Here is a 21,099-nt window from a genome sequence, read left to right as displayed (position 1 = left end):
AATACAAAGTTTCCTGCCAAAGATTTTTAAAATCAAGAAAATCCCCCACTTCTCTGAAGAAATCTCACAAACTCCTTGCCTGAAGCAATTTTAATGAGTGAGAACTATGTCCAAAGCATTTACCTTTTCCTTCAACATGCAGACTATCAAATGAAGCCTGGTGAGTCACAGATGGGAGTTTTGCAGAATCTGCCTTCCAAATTACTTGAATGACACTAAGTTTTTTCAGCAGGCAGTTGTCACTTCAGCTCTTCTCCATTAACACATCATGTAAACTCGAGAAATTAATCAACCCAAACACTCTTACTGAGTGTTTTACTTGGTCTCTGCAACATTTATTCTTCTCTGTTAAGACTAGAAAAATCTATGTATAAAGACCTGCAAGAACTTTAATTACACTATATAATAAAACTCAGTCAGACCTGAGATCAAAGAGGAAAACAGAAGATTCTAAGCACCAACTCCCATTCCCCTCCCTTTTCTTCTCTCCACATGATTTTAATGCATATTTGCTGTGGTTTAGCTTTCTCTTTTACACACGACTGAACACCTCACAGGTGCCACCATAAACTAAACACAGATGTATTTTACAGTCCTGCACTTAATGTCAGCTGCTGTACATTCCCTGGCAAAAAAGAACATTCCCAACAAAAGCACAATTTTCTCACAGGAGCAGATCATATGGGTACTACAAGGAGAGGATAAATATTCTAATCAGACTAATAATTTGGAATACAATGACACTTCCTCTGAAAAAATAATTTCATTTTTCTTTTGCAAGGAATAATATTGCTTGTCTAACAAAATTTAAAACCAACCCCAAAACAGTGGAAACTGTAAAAACACCACTATACAGTTTGTTCTGTGTAGTAAGTGGAGAATAGGCAAGAGTGACAAGCTCCAGTCGTTGCAAGGAACTGAGAACTCCTAATATTCTGTTTCCTCCCATTGCTTTTCCTCTAGTTGACTCTATAGTAGGAAAAGCCTAAATGAATCAAGCTTATGCTAAGTGTCATTTATTAATTTTTCAGTGTAGACCCTGACTTCACAGTCAGCCACCCTAAGGCAGTGAAGTGAACAACTCTTACTGGCCATGTGTTATCTCCTTCTCTTGCACCAGCACCCCTGACTGCGCAGCCACACACAGCCAGTAAGGCCTCATTACTAAGAACAAATCCTGCAAAAAAACCCCAACAAAGCCACAAATAGTTTTCAGCCCTTCTGAAGCATGATCTGGTTCATGCTGTAGTTGTGTAATCTCTAACATCAATATAAGGGAGAGGATGAGAATGTGTGACTGCTTGTGCAAAGAAGTGGACCATGACTTTTAGCAGCAGCTGGGGCTTGGACTATCTGGTTAATAGTAACCATGAAACTGCACTTTTTTTGGTTCCTTAACACACACACACACACTTGTAATAAAACACCAAGTTCTTTTCAGTGAAGCAAATACAGATTTGCCATCAGGGATCTATTCCCAAATTTTGCTCATTACAGGTATGTACCTGTGTATAAAGCATGAACACTGTAAGGATGGTACCCAGTGATGCAAAACAAATGCTTCAGGAATGAGATGATACCACCCTTCAGATGAGCAGAGAGCAACATTCAGCAGCTTGCAGCCAAAGGAAGTCAGATGACCTACCAGCTGGGCCTTATGACCTGTCAGTAAGCAACCAGACAGGCTACAGACAGAATACAAACTTCAACTCATGTACTGCTACAGCAGACATGATGCAGACTGGAACTGTTTATCTATGTTTGAAAATAAGGATTCATTCTAACCCCTTCCTTTTAACCTTTGGGGTTAAAGAAATTTTTAAGTATGCTCTGCTTCCAATTTCTGGTAGATGCCACCACACACCCTCCAGCCCCCTCCCCAATCTCATCTCATCCAGCAATTTCATTCCCTTTCCTCATTAAACTTGGGCATCCAGCCAAAAGCATAAACATGATTCTTTTTCAAACAGCTCTAAAACATAAAGCCAAACAAACTGAAGTAAGTGAAAGCTGGATAAGCAAAGCTGCAAGAGAATCTAACACTGAGGAAATGAACCAGAGTCTCCAGCTCACCATATCCGGTTAAATTGGGGAAGTTCAGTTCCTCACTGACAAGCTGCATTGCAGATTCTTCTGGGTTTTTTGCAAAACATACATATCTCCAGGGAAAGCAGCCTTTGGACTACACCTACAAAGCCAGTAAGGCAACATACACCCCTTCATTGATAAAACTGGTTAAAGAAGACTATTTTGATTTGAATTAAACCTACTTCTTGTTGACTTAAGGGAAAAAAAACAAAACAACAAAAAACCAAGGAGTCAAATCGTATCAGAGCATGAAACCTCTACTTGTAGTCTTTTATATTAGTTTAACCAAGACAGTTTAAAATTACATCTGAAAGCTTTGGAGATACATCCCCTGGGATCCAACTACACTGGTGTAAAGTTATCCCCTCTATTGGATACTCCTCAACTGTAAGCTACTGATTTTGCAACGCTTTTGTGAGCATTTCCCAACTCACATCAGGCAAAAAAAACAGTCAAGTTAGATCACATGATTTTTAAAGTTGTTTAAACTACTCTTGCAAGTTTTGCCTGAAGCTAACTTGAGGAGGATTTATATGAGCTGCATCTCTAGCAGATATAAGGGCAGGGACTTCCTTTGACAGCTCCGTCCTCCTGAAGTAGCTGCTATCTACACATTGACAAACAAGTTGCAGCCCTGGCTTTAAAAAAAGTTCAGAAAAAGACAGGGAGGAAGAAAGAAAACAACCTCTGAAAGGAAATAATCAGGATTTTCCAAGCAGACATTACTTCTAATTGAATCAGAGCAAAGTCCTCATGACTTGAGCATTCTCTTTTCTTCTTGCATTAAGCTACCACTTCAACTAAAGTAACAGAGATGAAGCTCATCCCAGCATACACAACATAAAATTTACTTTTTTAATCTATTTTTATTTCTAAAACCTCTGCTTTTCTCAGTTCTCATGCTCAGGATCATGGAGAATGAATACTGGTATATATGGAGATACTGCCACCAAAAGCATCCGTACTTTACGATATTTTTGCTTCCCACAGGCCTGAGCTTGTCTTGTTCTGTATTATTCAGGAAAGATCTGTCTCCCTTCCATGGACTCTTCCTCAATCAGGAAACAATTTCTCATTTTCTTTTATATCTCCTCAATTTCTCATGAATACTTCCAGACAACTGATAACTTAAGACTTGAGTGCAACTTCTCACTTGCACAGGGGCACAATTAACCTGGTTGTCACTTCATAACACACAGCAACTTGTTCTTAGTGACCTGGATCAGCGCAGAGAGATGAACTGCTGCACAGAAATAGGAATGAATGTGGTGAAGGGCTGCAACTTCTTCAACCTACTGTGACAAGTGTCTCCTGAAAATATACTCAAGCTTCATTAGACTTCAGTTGAAGACATTCCTTTGCAGGCTCAAGATGGAATACTGAATCCAAAAGTCAATTCACTTAATATTACATGCCTTTTCATCTTGATTTTGATTGAAAATCTTGCTATTGTCATTATAAAACTTGTCCTCACAAAATGGTCAGCTATATTAAAGAATATACTTCAGGCCACGACGCAAGCTGCCACCTCTAGAAGAGGGCTGAGCTAGTGTTGCACTGTGAAGACAAAGAAGGCTCCATGTGCTATGTGGCAACTTTTCCTTAATTCTACAAGTTTAAAGAAACATCCTTTTCTCATGGTCCAGAGACTGGCCAGTAAACACTAAGAGGGCTTTGAAGTCTTCAAACCCATTATCAACACCTTCAATTCAATTTCTCTCACCTTTTCATTTTTACATGGAAAACTTGTAGGACATACAACTTACCTCACAACAAAAGGTAAGAAAAGGAAACTATGATAAAAACCAGTTCCTTCATTTCATGATTTGGGTCTAAGATGCTGTGCTAGATACCACAATCTATAGTTTAACATCCATAGTCAACTTTGAGTTATTCAGAAAAGGAGGAGGAAAGTCAGATAACGTAGATAAAGCAATACCACAGGTTAATATAAAGCACAGTGCAGACAGTGTACAACAAAGAATGACACTGCTGACAGAGTTTCAAGACCTGCTAGGTAGTGCTGAGCCAGGTTAGAAAACCTCCATAAGGCAGCACAGTGACTCTTGAATAAACTTATGCTGTCCAAGCTGGTGCTCCCACAACCAGCTTAAGCACTCTACATACACCTACTACATTGTTAAACCACCCTCAACAATCTGTTCATAGCTATCAAGAGTTCTGCCTGAAGAAACTATCAGTGAGGAAGACTGCACGTTGTTGTCACTTTGCTAAATGCTCTCCTCTGGCTTTCATCTGCACCAGTGAAACATCTGATATATTGCTGATACATTCAGCAATTCCAATGGCTCTGTGACCAAACCATTACTTGGGGAAGGAGACCTGGCACAGAATAAAGGCAGGAATAGATCAAGTCAGGAGGGTTGGAAATGTAAAGTGGAACCAACAAAGACTTTGTGTTTTCATCATTCATCTACTTATTTTACTAAAAGCTAGCAATGACTCAATCCATCTTAATATTGTACATAAAATTCTCCAAGTCTTTTCACATATAAATATGTCAGCTTATGTAACAGCTGCCATTTACCTGGTATCACATTAGTCTTACATATTCCCCCTTGTTTATTTCACTGCTCAAAATATATTACCTCACTCCCTTTTTCTTCCACAGACCGTTTAAGTAGAATGATATATTAAAGGCAGCTATAGATGGACAGACCAGCTCAAACCAGAACTGAAAATTGAAAGCTCCCAAAAAGCAAAGTGCGTAATTTCTCATAAAAAGCTAATGCAAGCACCTCTAGAAAATTTTATGCCTGTTATTACTGCATTTCTCCGAAGCTCTTAACAGAGTGCCTCCATATTTACAGCACTTAGATACAGCTTCATCAGACTACACAGTAAGGTCACCAAGTATGTGTCATACCATTGCAGACAGTAATCTGTCTTCAGCAGAATGGTACTTTATTGAAAAGTCAATAAAGTCTGACACTCAAATGTCCTATGTTCTTTTAACAACTCCTTGAGGCCATCTCTCATGCTGACATCATCCCTAACAAAAAAACTCTGTTACCCTTTACACAAGCAGCACTGCAATTTTCAATAGGATGATTATTGCCAGAATTTAAGAAAAAGAGCTGGAGTCTTACCAAGTCATCTGAGCAGGACAAGCCATTTCAGTATAGAGTATGTATGGAAAATATCCTGTATCAAACACGGGCAACAGCCAAATGGGAAGATAAATGACAGCAATAGCCAAAACACATGTTCATAATATGTAATAAATTTTGAATCTGGAAACCATAAAACTTACCTTCAGTCAAAAATACACCATGCAGACATTAGCAGGGATCAAGGACTACAGAGCAGGAGGTCACAATACCATACATCTTCACGTTTTTAAAATCTAAGCTTGAAAAACCTAGTAGCAAAGCTATCAAAATGATTGTTACATTCTCAAATTAGTATTTGAGACTAATTGCTTACATCTTAAAACAAACCAAAACAACCCCAAAACATTATGAAACCCCAGCAGCAAATACACAAAAGAAAATCCAAACTGACTACAACTGAGAATAGATTTTTTCCAAAACCAAACCAAGCCCATCCCTGTTCAGAAAAATGCTTAAGTCAAGGTTTAACAGTACATACTGCTCTTAAGAGGCCATGATTGAAACCTAGCTCAATACACAGTAGTCACTTTGAAAGTCTTTGGCTGGTTGGCTCTATGCCTCCTGCTCCTTCTGAAAAACATTAGTTTTGTGCATGTAACAACTCTATCTATACCACATGAAACAGGAGAAAGGAGAATGAAAGCTTTTTTTGCCTTACTGGAATAATTGACAAACACTGAACTACAAAAGAAAAGCTGTGTGGCGACTGCCCACACTGCACAACGATGAGAAGTCTACTTCCAGAGATCTCCATTATTCCATCTCTTGATGACTATTTTAACTGCTAGTAGTTTTAGAGCTCTTCATATACATTAAACCATATTAAAAAAAAAAAAAAAAGTTCATTTGCAGATGTGCAAAATACCCAAATGGAATAATCTCAAAGTTGCAGAGAAACTGCTTCACACATGGACACAAACACGACACTTGAAACGTATGAAAGCCCACCAAGCTCCCCAGCAACATGACACCCGGCCTTCTGCCCACTCCTTATGAAATACTTGACTGTGATCCAGCAGAGCAGGGTTTCATTTTACAGGACTGCTTCACCAAGTCAGCAGAGAGGGGAAGTGTGCAGTAAATGAACTCATCCCCCCAAACCTTCCAGATGAAGTTTCTTCACATACAAAAGCAATTACCCAACTAAACAAGTTAACTTCATGTCTAAATCAAAGTCATGGCTTCATTTGAAAACAAAAGACATTAAAAAAGCTTTGAAAATGGAGCTAGAACTATTACCAGATTGTAAGTCCATGTGCAAACCTTCGGGTTGTTATTTTTTCCCATTAAAAATTATGAGCTTTGTTAAAAACAGACATTTAGTATTTGTTGAAACCATTTATCATTCCCAAAGCCTTACTAGGATAACAAGCTTGGTTACAAAAAAGGGACAACAGTCTTCAATTTCAGTGAAAGGGCACATTCCAACCTAAGCCACTCTATGATTCTATGATAAAGTAGTAGTTCCTAGAACTTCCAGAAGTCTGCACAGAGGAGGGAGGAGTTTATGAGAGAAGGGCCTTGATGCAGCAAGGGTACTGGATTGCTCAAGAGTCCAGAAATTACAAATTTGATATTCACTGAACAGCAAAGAATAAGCCAATGAATCACATACAGTAAAATGGAAGCTTTATACGTTGAACATAATTGGGCCTGATCTGCAAATTTTTAAAGATGTTATAAAAATGGTAGAACATTACAAGATTAATTTAGCTTCAGTATAAATACGCAGCTGGTAAAAAAGAAGCAGTAAGGATAGGAAAACGTGAGTCAAACAGGATATTTAAAGTTTATATAAAAAGAAAAGTAATGATAAAGCTCTATCATGATAGTACTCAACAGTTCTCTTGCCTTCAAATTAAGGTTGATCTCATTACTCTAAGTACAAAATAATGAAGAAAATCTTTCCTGAGATCACTAGAAGCACAGAAACGTGTCTCTACTTCTAACATAAGTAAAATACAACTATTCAGGCTACTATAAAGCAAGAAAGAGAAATTTGAGAAGTCTCACCATAAAATTTATTTGAAAATAAAACCCCTTTAGTTTATATTTCACCTGATAATATTTAACATTCTTTCCAAACAAGAATTTCCACATTTCTATTAAACTACAACTACAGCCAAATAAGGACCAGACAGTAGAACTGTGACGTAAAAGAAACGCAGAGTAAGACAGCAAGAGTAGCAGCAATTGTAAGACAGGATGCCATAAACTGATTACAAATTGGGTAAATGAGAATTTGTCACTGGAGTTTTGACATTCCCTGAAAAAGTCAACACCAACAATACAGCACCACCAACACTCCTCTTTCACAAGAGCTACATGAAAGACTGCCACTTGGAAAGTAACATGAAGAAAAACACTTGAATAGCTGGAGTGAAATAAAGTTTATTACAGTGAAATTATACAAATGCTATAAATGGGAAGCAAAATTCCAGTTATGTTTACAATTTAACACACACACACACGTTTGTATTAGACTTGTGTTCATTAATTTTCTTTCTATTCATGGAAGATGCTACCTCCCAGAGTCAAGCTGACTCTGGTTTATGAATCAAGCTCTCCAGTACACCAAACTAGTTTTGCTTATCAAAAAGGATGTCACCAGCTTTCTAATTGTTGACAACCCCAGTTCCCCCTAAGTAAGTCATCTGCAATTTTATGAGATTAAATAATGTAGTGACATAATTTCAAATCAACCGGCATGGAAATAAAATACAAAAGTATATGAGAAAAAACTCTTTCAACAAATTTTGCCTATAAAAAAACCCCTCCTTCCAACAACTCTCCTTGTTGTCCTTATGCAAGATAAAACTTGAAATGACATTAAACTCAAGTCTTCCAAGTAAGGTGGGTGGCTTCTGATTTCTTTTTTTGTTCCTCTCTTTGTAGAGAACGAACTGCCTTTTCTTGCTTCAAAATTATAGGAGTTTTCCTGAGAAGTAAAATAGTATATTCTATAAATGCCTCTGACACAAGCATGTATTACTGTGCAAATAGCAAGGAAGTAGGATGTACCACACAAATTAGAGAAAGTAAGATGTGAAGTGATGGGAAACTCAGTAGTAAAAGGATTTAAGGTCAAACCCAGAGAATCAAATGGAAATAGAATAGGCAAATCTAAAAAGCATGATTTAGGTATGAACATTTTTTCTTCTCATATGATCAAAAAACAGATACCAGTGTTCAGCAGACTGAAACATCCCTAGCTGCAAAAAAACAAAAGCATAAACTGCTTCTCCAGGAGCGAAGAGGCAGCTATGTCAGCACGCAGACAGATCCCCTCTGCTTCTGATACTGCATCACATCAGTGCCATGCAGGAGAAATCCTCATGATTCTAACTCAGGTCTTTTTGTTTGGCTGGTTTTGTAATCCCCAACAATTGTCAACTATCAGATAAGTTTCTCTTTACTATACTGAGAAAGCCTCAGAGACGTATTGTTGCCATTTTTGAGAGGAGAAAACCCCTTCCCCAAAACAGATGGGACAACACCTCATTCAAGTTATCCCAGAATCTGCTCTTACAGCTTGCAATGCTGCTTCTACAAACCCTCTGTATTTCCATTCATTACATATTCAACATGGTATAAGAGATGAAGATGCATCATATGGAAAGGACACAGTCAGGTTTAAAAAAAAAACAAAAACAAACCAAAACAAACAAACAAAAAAAACCCCTCTTATTTCTGTCTGTAAATCTAGTTAGATAGAAATAATAACAGCACATATTAAAACTGTCAAGCTATTGTTTTCCATTGAAAAACTGTGAACTTGGAAGGCACAGTGCATTACTGGTGGAGACAGGTATTTTTGCCCTTTTTTTTTTGTTTTTTTTTACATAACCAAAGAGGAAAAATCTAATTTAAGAAAAATGAAATATTTTAGTTTTATTTAAATGTGAAAAGTTATTTAAATAGTTGTTGTGGGTCGAGTTGAGAATCTGCTGCTCTTATTATTCAAAACCATCCTGCCTCAAGCCAGCTTCAAAACAAAAGTGCTGGCTGGGACAAAGCATTATGAGGCTTGAAGTTCAGATTGTAACACAGGAGGTTTGCTGTCCCAGTTGGTGCTTCTGGGTTCCAGATTTCGGGCGTTGGCGTCTTTTCCATTGGGATGGTGGCACAACAGGTGGGAGTTGGTTAGTTCACTGGTTGTCTGCCTTATGCTGCTGCTTTTCTGCATTTTGCTGGGCTTTTTCTGCAAATAGGCTAAGCCAATTGTGCATTACATCATCTCATTGATAGTAAACTTGTTTTGTCTCAACCCAGAGCAGTTCTTTTTGGTGTGTTACTTTACCGTCACTTCTGTGTAGAATGGAAACAGGAGGGTTAACCCATTACAATTGGCTAGTTTCAAAATAACATGTTATTGAAATGGAACTTCCAGAGACTTATTTCTTAAACACTTTTTGAAGCAGCACTACAGGGACTGTGAATAGAAGCTTTATTGCAGGAACATGGACACAAAGAACATTAAAAGACACAGTTCTCATTTTAGCATGTATTTGTGAAAGCAGAGATGGCAGATGTTTAAAAGATTACATCTGTATCACTCAGTTACATAATTCACACCAAACTCATGTGCACTAGAAATATGTGGAGGGGAAAAACCACCCCTTCTCTTGCACATTCCCTCTTCCAAGTGCTGTGTACTCTCTAACTACCCAACAGTGAACGCAACTCTCCTATTCCCTAATACTAACTTGAAGAGAATGTTATGGTGCAGAAAAAAGTTAAATTCAAGAAAAACATATGAAGCATGTAATTTCATAAGGCAGAGAGGTTTCTGGCAAGGAAATCTCAATTCAAAGATTTATTTTGTTAGTACTTGAATACTTTGGTCTAGAAGAAAGTCTATGAACTGGAAGAGATTCCTGCAGGCATTCCTGTGTTTTGAAAAAAGCAAGCCGAGCAATCAAGCAACCTGTAATACAGTACTGCCAAGGTTTGTCAATATCTGAAAGAATGGATTTTTAGAAAACATGGTATGCAGAGGTGTTTATAGCCACAAAAGTAACCTCAAAACAAAAATACATATTTCAGATCTAGAATACAAGCAGTTAGCATTGCATTCTTTATTCATATTTGTCACTTTTCATATTTAATCAACCATCTGAATGTTTGAACTTGTGATGAATGCAACGATACAGAAAGTATTTAAAGTTAAATCTGTAAAAGATATAGCATATCACAATCAATGAAGTTCTCTAAAGAATTACAGTGTAGGTGTTTTTGCTATCCCTCACATCCTTAAGTATAGCCCTGGGGGGAAAAAAAAGTTAATTCTTCAAATTATAATAAGCTAAGTCATACAGAAACTATGGCTTTATCTCAAAGTCTGGGGGGAGATGGTGGTGGTATGGGTTTTGGTAGGAGTTTGTTGTGGGGTTGTTTGTTTTGTTTTAATAAGCACATTACTACTTATAAAAGCATATCTTGGGTAGCATAAATAAACCTTCAGATAAACAGCATCAGACTGCAAAAAGAACGTTTTTGAATAGAAAATAATCCCCCTTCTTACTCTACATGGAGAGAGAATAAATCTCTTACTAAACAGCTTTTTTTTTAACATTCACCATATCAGTTAGCCAATAGAAAGAAGGATACAGTACTTCAGGAAGATTTTTAGTTCCTGTGCATTTGAGCAGTAACAAAATAAACAACCCAAAATCTTCTACCACTTATTTCAAATTCCAAGTTAATGTTCAGGGAAGATTAAAAACCAGCAGGAATAAAACTGTATCGTAAAACAAAACATAAATAAAATAAAAAAGAAAAAATACATTAAGTTGACCACAGCAATAAATTTACAGTTAAATATTGTCTCACGATAGCTGATACAAAAGCATCTTTTAAATGAAAAATTAAAAAGCTAGTTCTTACAAGAAAGTGTTTTCAAGGATAAAAGAAACTACAGAACAGACTGAACAGTATCAGGGGTGAGGGGTAGTCCCCATGAAAATTACTCTGACCATGCTCAAAATGAAAAGTTCATATTAAATCACCAGTGGAGGGTACTGACAATGAAGCTTCCAGGCTTTCCTTCTTATACTGTAACTTCTAATGGTAATTGTAACAAATTTCTGACACACAGGCAGCCCTGAATGATGGGAACATGATTTGCACAGAACTGAGCCATGGTGTGTATGATACCTGAATACTCTGACACATTTACAGCTCAAACCATCAGTCTGCTGTTTTAGCAGAACTGGGTGCCAAAGATAATTTTTTTTTTTCACCCTGCTAAGCACAAATCTACCCATCCCCTGGCAAGTCAGCAGAATGAAGGGAAGTGGCAGATATTTTATGGCTCATAACCACATTCAGCTGTGTCCCTCTATAAAAACATTCATTCCATAGCTGAACTTGGAGCCAATGTAATGGCAAGCACCTAATAGTCCTCCTATTATTGCGCTCAATGACCCTCTCACTCCTAGAGAACAGTGTGTAAGACACCAACTCAAAAACCAGCAAGAGTCTTGGTCTATGACTGATCCTAGAGGTTATACATAGGGCCATAAATAATAGTAATAATGAATTTTAAGGCAGTTTAAATTACTACCTGTCTTACTATCACCCTAAAATTAACGCTCTACTAGGATTTAAAAGGAATTTTCTACCAAACACTGATATCCATTATTCCTCCTTGTAATCATGCTACCAACTTGGATGAGGTGACTGGACATGGCACTGAAAGAGGCATTTGAGACAGAGGGCAAGATTAACAAGGAAAGAAGAAAAGGTCAAGACATGGAGCTGGGATGAAGGAGATAAAAAAAATACTTGGGGAGACAACATATTGCTGCAGAAAAGATATGTGATGTGAACACAGGAAGGAACCCCAACCTTGTAATCACAACCCCCTCAAGAATACCAAGCACAGAAACCAAGACCTGCATGTCTCATATTCCCTCTGCCCTCAAACATCTGTACAACTCAGAGGCAGAGCATCCCACTCTACAAACAGGTCCCAGGGAATGACAGCCTACTGCTATCTTAGTAGCTCAAGTGAGAGACCTGATGGACATAAAGACTCGAACTGTGCTAATGAGTCATATGGATATCAACATGATTCTACTTAACTGAACCTAGAAATTCACCCTGAATTTAGAATTCTGTGTTAGGAAAGTCATCTGAAAAAGGCACTGATCATCTGTGCAGAGAAAACTCAGTTAAAAGCTAACACTTAAATCAAGCACATGGACAGCAGTCTCTAATCAAAGATGCCCATGTAACTTTGTTTCTTGTAGATATCTACTGGCCACAGGTCTTTAATCAACAGCCACACACTACTTTTCATTCCTCTTCAAGATTTTTCTGTTTAGATTTTTCAGAAAAGATGAAATTACTTTAAGAATCAGAACTGATCACAGTTACAACCTTATGCAAGAAACTGTTGCTGAAAAAACATTAGGCAAACAACAGAGAATTACAGAAAGAAAAAGAGATGGGCAACCTGAAAGCTGGTGAACTATGCTTTGGAAAAAGACTTTGCTGCCTGTCAGTGATACATATTTCCTTTGTAATACTAAGCAAAACTTTCTAAAATAATTTTCCCAAAGGTAGTAATTAGTCACATACTAAATTTTTTCTAGATGTTGACCTTGATTTCCAGTACTCCTGAGGAGTCACCAAGGAAACTGAAATTATTAAGAACTGCATTTAAAATGATGAAATAAATTCAATGTGTAATGTCTTGGCTGCCTAGAATTTCAGACTCTAATTGTTTTGGTACCCCAAAGTAACAAATGCTTTCAAACTTCGTATGACTCTAAACTTCATATACATAAAATGCAGTAACATTACCTTGCTTCACTTCAGAGATTACATGAAAAATGGTGTTTGAAACCTTTCCAATAGTAAGGAGCAATATTCAAAAGCCCAAGGCAACAATAACCCATTTCTGTATTCAGAGCTAAGTTGCAACAATAAGCAGAATAAAGAGACTAAAATTCACATGGGTCATTGAACAACTTTTTTTTTTGGGGGGGGGGAGAGATAGTGAATAGATGCTTCCTAACCCCACTGCCCTCTGCACAGAGCAGACTATGGTTAAACCCCAGCAGTCAACACCTGGGGTGCACAGCAAGTTGGATTTTTCAGGCATATCCTCATTTTGGAGTGCTTGAACCACATTTAGAGAAGACTATGACTGTAAATAATTCAAACTTTCAAATCAGCAACATAAACAGATAGAAAACAACAAAGATTCTCCTTACTCTAAATATTTCTGAGCTCTGTCAGTGAAAGCAGCAGTTTACAGTGTAGAATTTTAAGTAAGGCTAAAGTATAAGACTACTGGGGCAGTTCTGGGGACTTCCAAGTGAAAACCAAAGCCCTCTTCCTGCATATATAGAAAAGTACTAACTTAAACAAAACAATTCTATAAAGAAAAGACCACAAGTTATTACCCTTTGTGTCTACTCTATTATAGAGAACCAAAGCAGCATTTTAGACTTTATCAGTGCATTGCAGTTAACTGCCAAGACACTTTTAACATGAATGGGTTTTCACCCCTCCAGTTTGCAGAGGGGGGCACAGCAGCTAAAGAAAAAAAGCATAGCACATAGCCCATTACTTCAGCTAAAGACACAACTACAATCCGTTCAACTAACATTGCTACCATCCAATGTTTGACTAACATCATGAAATCCAAGCCTCATTAGTTATTAAAGAGAAGAATCCTTGAATGGAGTTACACCCTTTTTGTTAGCTACTCTGTAATTTAATTTTTAACACATGCTATGTAATTTGTAGTGTTTGTTGTAACCAATTCTTTATTGCTGCTGCTTCTGCTGAAGAAACTAATCATGCCTGCTACATGCTAAAGCTAAACTGAAACCATCAGCTTAAAATCACTTGCATAAAATGATATATTTTGCCAAACTAAAGCACAAGATCCAAATGTGTTGGCAGTAAAGTTTCACTGAATGCAATTCAGCTCTACAAGACATACTTGGGAAAAAAACCCAACTCCTAGGCTCACTGACTCAAAGCCTACAACATAGTTTCACAGAAAACAATTAGGAAATTCACAGGTCAGTGGTACAAGGTTACAAAACAGAGTTAAGGTAGGATTTCACAATTGATGCAAGTCAATTTAAGCTTATATTATCTGCCAAAACAGACCCTCTCATTCTCATCACCCCAGTCTTTCTACCCTTTCTGTGTGCTGGCATTCACACACACATGAAAACATGGCAAGCTGTCCAAGGATTTGATCCAGCTAATTGCTGGCTGTTTTCAGACAGATAAGTACGAAACGGCTTGCTGGAAGGCAGTATGACTGTTGGTGTTTACTGCGCAGCAGGAGATGAAGACAGAACTTCCCCTTTTGTCATCAGCATACAACTCAGATTGCATTAGGCTATGTATTTAACAACTGGCTTCAGGGAGTGCTTAACCAGTAACAAATTGGCTACCTCCAAGCGCAGGTACAGCCACAGAAGAAGAGGCCTGGAAACAGCATGAGAGAAACAAAGACATTTCTTTTTTTTCCTACAACCTACTTTGTCCTTTATGTGACTGCATGACTCAATATATTCAGCTATCAATCCCTCTCCTCTTCACTTTTTATGTAGTTACAGTTATGTCCAAAAATATAACTAAGACTGTGCATGTAGTCAGGACAGTGTTGAAAAAACAGTCTGGTCATGTTGATGGAGGCAGGGAAGTGGAAGACTGCTAGGGAAATAACTAGAAACATGTGCAATCCTAAGCAACACACAGGAGAATTTACTGGTAGTAGAACTTTGATTGTGGAACCGTTTTTTAGTTGTTTTAAAAGATTAACTTGCTAAACAAAGGCATCTTAAATGTCACGTAATACTTTTACTGCAGCATGGATTAGAAACTACAAGCTCAGTCTCCACTTTCTCAGCTGTTATAAAACATTAGGCAAAAAGACTTTGTGCGAGGAGCTGATTAGCGTTACTACAGACCTCAGTCTCCATCAAAACCCAACCCAACACATTCAACAAAAACTATAAACTATGACAGTTTACAGTTCTCCACATTTTGAGGGTAACAAAAAAAAGCAAGACAACTGATCTCTATTCACCCACTTGCCAAAGCATCACTCTCAGATAATACCATTAGCCTCAATTAAGAATTGCCAGTATTTATGCTAGTAACCAAAACATAACAAGAAAGAACAAGAGGGAGCAACAGTCAAATTATAGAGGGACTGACACAAGTAGGAGGTCAGACCAAAAAAATGCCATTGAATGGAAAAAGCTACATTACCATCTAGAATTTGGGGAAAGATTGTCATCTTCCCTTCTCCTCATCCCTACAGCAACCAGAAACTCTGGACAGGGGCTTTCTGTTTGGGTTTTGATAAGTGTACTGGCAAGTATATAAATGTGAGCACAAGACTGAACTACCCTAAACAAAATGTTGGGGTTTAACACTGAAGCTTTAGATAATCTAAGCATCAACACCACAAACTCTTCTGACATACAGTCTGTGACTTGAACAAAGAACAATCCTATTTCCTTCCAAATTATCTTAAGGATCATAACAAAATTACTTTTAAGACAGGGTAGCACAAAGGGTTTTTTTCCAACAATTATTTAATTTTAGGTTGACTTGAATTCTGCTGTTGTGGTTTTCATTACAAATGTTTGGGATACATGGCCACTGCTGTATGAGCCATAGTGTACTTCTCAAGCTCTTTACATTTCATCAGGTAATATTAACTAAACTTCTGGCAGAAAAGAAAAATGCCAGTGAGAGCTCTTACTGCAGAACACTCATTGTCACTGTAGTCCTTCTAAATGCATGCAAGGCCTTAGCACATAGAAATTTTATTGACAGATTTTACCATTTCTGTGAAGAGCTGCTACAAACAAAACCACAGAAATACCTTACTGGCAAAGTCCTTCAGAAGAAGGTAATAGGCGTTTTTTCCCTTCATTTTCAGAGTGTTGTTATCCTTTCTCACTATTAATATATTCAAGAAACAAGACATAGTACAGAGCATGTAATTATCTTAACAGCTGATTTCCATACAACAACGATTTATTTTATTGCACAAATCCACACAGTCCCATTTTCTCCTTTAAAAAGAGTCAGTGAGTAGTTTCGGTAGTTATAGCTGTCACAGAGGGTTTGGCAAATAACTTTTCTGCTCAGTGAATGCTTAAGGCCACTGGGAAGGCTGTCGAATAATGACATCAGAGTCTACATTAAAGCTGGCAAAATGCAGCTATGATTCCTTTCATACTGAACTAATTTCTTAGACTTTCCTTTTCCTATTCCCTGGTCGAGAACAAGATTGGAATGAACAAACTGGTTGTAATTCAGCCATGAAAAAACAGGGATAGATAATGCAGGTTAAATGAATGAGTATGAAAACAAGAAAAGGTGAAGCACATCCTTTCTTTGCTAACGCAGAAACTTGCTCATTCATTATCAATGAACTTAGTAAGCTTGAGTCACTTCCTAAAATTCCATTAAGTTCTAAGGGATGAGCATAAAGAACAGCTGCTTTCCCCCCTTTCAGTATCTAAGTTGTTATGACACTCCATTTCTTGTATGTGAGCCATCCCACACACACAACATCGTTACATGGACTACTGCATCACGCACCGTGGGGAGCAGTTTTCCTGCTAATCCATTCCAAAGCTCTCAAGCATAGGCTGTTCACATCCTCAATTTGATTTTATATTACATGATCTTAACTCCATTCAAAGTACAAAATAACCAGAAACTTGTTTTTACTTCAATGCCTGCTGAAGTTAGTTGCTCAGTTCTAAGAATAACTTTGATCTTGGTTTAAAAAGCTACCTGTGGGTCGTCACCAGCCAGAAGGCAGCAGTGCTCAGAAGCCACTGACATTACCAAAGAATTCCCTTCACAGTGAAAAGTTTTAATTACTGAGGCATATGATCAATGAGGAACTTAATTTTTTCCAATAATGCCTAACAGAAAGGTATTAGCATCCAAAATAAAAATGCAGCAAATCTGACCTGAAGTCATGGTTTGGTTTTAGGTCATCCTGTGAAAAGCAGGGAGTTGACTCAGTGATCCTTATGGGTACTCTTCAAACTGAGATATTCTATGACCCGTTTATCAAATGTTTTTCCAAAAGATACACTTGACAGAAACTTGGCTCTGATGGTTATTTAGTGAGTCGTTAAGAATAGTACCTAGAAGCTGTAACAGCTTGAGCACAAGGGTTAGTATTACTGTCAACTGTGAACCCATAAAAGAACCAAAGAAATGTAATCTTCCCATTGATGTAATGCTTGAAAACGTACTTATGGCTGACATCTACTTAAAGGGATTCTCCACTCACCCATCATCAACCTCAAAATGGGCACAGAGCACCTGACTAAACTTGATTAAGGATCTAATCTCTGCCACCCTGATCCTACTGACCTGCTTAGCTGGCTCACCTGTGTTAACCACAGCTTCCAGGCAAGGCCAGTGACTCTGTTAAGGCTTAAGGCTACACTAAGTGCTGGGTGTCTAGCAATGTAGCTACATTAACAAAGAATGTGATTCATTCCCACCTCTTTAGTATTGATGCAGTTACAGTGACACACTATTTTTATTACTGTAAGAATAAGAATGAGCTATACCAGTATAACATGATTCACACTAGAAAAGTGTCTATTCTGGTACATGAAAAGGAGTAAGAGCTGCACATGCTTTTTTTTTTTTTTTTTTTTTTGTCTTCAGTCGCATAGTTTGGGAGTAATTCCAAAAGCTTTTTAATGAAACTCCACACATGCATGCCCCACCTGATGTGCTTTGAGTCTCTGCAGCACAGCATGCATGAAGGCACTTGAAGTTTACAGTCAAGCAGGTTTATTTAAGATGTTTATTTTAAATGTTCATAACACCTAACATATGTATATGTTATACCATATTACTTGTGGCTACCCCACACAAAAGAATTGGAAGCTTCACAAGAAAAGAAACTTATGTAGGGAAAGAAATGGTCTAAATTAGTAGTTGAGCACTTAGCTGAAAACTAGGGGTCAGAAATGTTCACATAGGTTTGGGTTTTTTTTTTTCCACTGCCCAGCCTTATTCAAAACAGAAAGTCATAGAAAAGATCACCCTAAAAGAAGGTAAAAGATGAAGTTATTCACAGCAGCCTTTGAAACAGAGGATTTAAACAGAATGTGTGGGTGTCCCAAATAAGCTTTGCTTCTTACAAATGAAGAACAGTTCTATCTTTTTTCTAAGGTTCATTGTGATGATAAATGCACAAAAGTGTATGGCATGCACTGCCGCTTACTAGCATTTAATGCTTCTTGAACAACTACAATGCAAATATTCATCACAATAGATGGGAACCTTGGTGGAAACAAGAATTCCCACAAATTGTTTAAGAGTACAGTATATGAATAGTATCATAAACAAAAAGCCCAAATCCCTCACAAACAAAAAAAAAATCATACCCTAATGAGAAGTGTTTTCTGTTCATGGATGTGTTTGAGACAAACCGCATTTGTCTCAAGCTTTGCTTAGTGTTTTTGTGTACTAGTGGCAGATTTCTGAGTAAGCAGGATGTTGCAGGACAGCATGAAGTTAGATAATTTTAAAGGAGGCTCTATTTGGAATTATTTAACTAACAGTGTATCAACACACCTACTAACAAACAGTAACTTTTTAAAAAGTGATTTTTGGAGTTTATTTCTAAGCTTCTAAGCTATAGTTGAACACAGAACAGTAGAAAAGTCTAAATGACTGCATAGAAAGTAATCAAAAGCAACAACAACAAAAAAAAAAAGGGCATGCTGGCACCTTTTAAAAACTACTTTTACTTAACCTACACAACTAGACAATCAAAACAAACAAACTAAATTTGCTCTATATAATACATTAAGAAAGCTTCCATATCCTGTATGGGCTCTCATCATTTCTCATGTCCCGTCTATTCAATACAGTAGTCTGTAAACATGCTTAACAGACATGTTTTTGCTTATGACTGGAGAGCTTACAGGGCAAGTACACATTTTCAGACTACTCCCATGAATATATTTGAGGAGCAGAGGGAAAAAACAGCCCTACTGCTTCCTATACATTGCAGAATACTTCTTAAAAATTGTTAAGATTTTTATCCATAGAATACCGGAGGCAAAAAAAAGGGAAAAGAGACATAATTCTGTTCACGGTACCTTTCGTATCTTGCTGACAGGCAGCCTTCTGACAGGCTGCCAGAAATTACAGTAATAAAAGCACAAGAGTGCAATCAGTAAGTTGGTTTTAGCGTGTGCACACCTGACAGCCCTTTGTGGAAAGCTGGTTTCCTCTGTCGACAGCACAAGATGAGAGACGGTGAGGGTGCATGTATACACACTCACATCAGAACAAGAATAAGCCTGGCTAAAAACCACATCATTGAGCAGCAGTACTGAAAAAGCCTCGTAACTCTTTTTAAAATAGCCTCCAACAAGGGACACATCTCTAAAGTGAAGATGACGAACAAACAAAACAAACCAACAAATCAAAAGATCTAATCGGCCAGACCCAGGACGGGCAGAGGAAGGAGGAGTACCCTGCAACAGCTCCTCCATCCTGCCTCGCAGCCACGGAGAGGAAGGGCGGAGAACGAAGGGAGGAGGCGAAAGCACGAAGTAGAAACGGCCCAAGAGAAGAAACATGCCAAGCATCTCCTCTGGTGAGGAGAAATCCCCCTCTACACCCACACATACACTCCTCGAGAGAAATAAAGGGGACCTCCCAAACATGCATTGAGGAATTTTCTCCACATCGCGCACCCAGCTTCAATTTACTGAAGAGACAGCAAATCGATCACCTCAGCCTCCGCCTAGCAGGGGTCTTGCTGTCCTCCCCTCCTGTCCTCGGTTCCAACACCCCCCGGGAGGGGGAGGACAGGCAGCCCCCCAAGCCGTCTCTGATGGGGAGCTGCCAGGCCCCGCCATACCGGCCAGCCCTAGCCTGGAGGCGGTTGTGAGGGCTGGGCAAGGCGTTTCTCTGAATCCCCTTGCCCGCTGTCTCGCCCACCCCCCGCTCAACGCCGCGTCCCTCACCGGCCTGGGTGGTGTCGCTGAGGTCGTGGTTGGCGGCGCTGGCCCGCGGGTAGTCGCGAAGCTTCCTGCCGCTCAAACTGAGGGTACCGCTGGCCGCCGCTTCTTCTAAGGCTCGGTCCAAGGAACGGCTCCATGAACCCGGACCTGATGGACCAGGTGGTGGAGGACAAGCCGCTGCGTTCCCCGCCGGTATCACAGCAGAGCCACCCTCCGGCGCCGCTAGCACCGCAGCCGCCATTTGCCCCCCTCCGCAGCAGCCCGCGGCTGCCGCTCCTCCGGCTTAGCACGACCGCGCAGGCGCAGGGAAGCCCGGGGCCGGCAGGGAGCGCGCCTGCGCCAGACGTGACAGGCCGCACACTGCGCATGCGCCTTCACCCTCCTGCGGGTACGCAGCATCCCCAAACATCCTCTTCTTGGGTCTCATTTCAACACCTGCCTGGGGTAATCCGGCGTGCAAGGGTGCCCGCTTCCTATTAACATGGCCATTAATGCCTGTACACCGTCTGAAACGCAGAGAAATCGTAGTTCACCCGCCAGAGTGGGATGCCGGAGTAGCTGCTCAGCGTTGCTATGTGCATGTCAGAACCGCTCCAACAACAAACCACGAAGACCGCGCACAGAACTGGGAAAGCAGCAGCTTCCTCCATCGGTCCTTAAAAGGTCTTTACAACGTCCGAATAAACGCCAGTCTTGCACCGATCCACTGCTGCCGCTAGAGCTACCGAGCACTGCCTGAAGCTGGCCACCCTGTAGCCAAGAGCTGGTAGCAACCAACTAAGGTTGCAGGTGCCATGATACTCCCAATACTCAACACCTTATCAAATAGATTTACGCTGGTTTGTTGTTTGTTTTTTTTTTTTTTT

At 39.1% G+C, this 21,099-nt stretch overlaps 1 protein-coding gene across 1 annotated transcript in view; it reads right to left on the bottom strand.

Moving 5' to 3' along the window:
• LRCH3 (leucine rich repeats and calponin homology domain containing 3) overlaps nucleotides 1-20,474 on the bottom strand; it is a 61,595-nt gene extending 41,121 nt beyond the window's left edge. Inside the window, exon 1 of the mRNA XM_054385912.1 lies at nucleotides 20,237-20,474. Within this exon, the coding sequence (XP_054241887.1) occupies nucleotides 20,237-20,474 (238 nt within the window). The remainder of the gene's footprint in view (nucleotides 1-20,236) is intronic.
• Between the last annotated feature and the right edge of the window lie 625 nt (nucleotides 20,475-21,099).

The sequence above is a fragment of the Indicator indicator genome, chromosome 13 (genome assembly GCF_027791375.1).
Source record: "Indicator indicator isolate 239-I01 chromosome 13, UM_Iind_1.1, whole genome shotgun sequence".
Lineage (NCBI taxonomy): Eukaryota > Metazoa > Chordata > Aves > Piciformes > Indicatoridae > Indicator > Indicator indicator.
The sequence above is the reverse complement of the archived record's forward strand: the minus strand, read 5'-3'. Positions and strand labels throughout refer to the sequence as shown.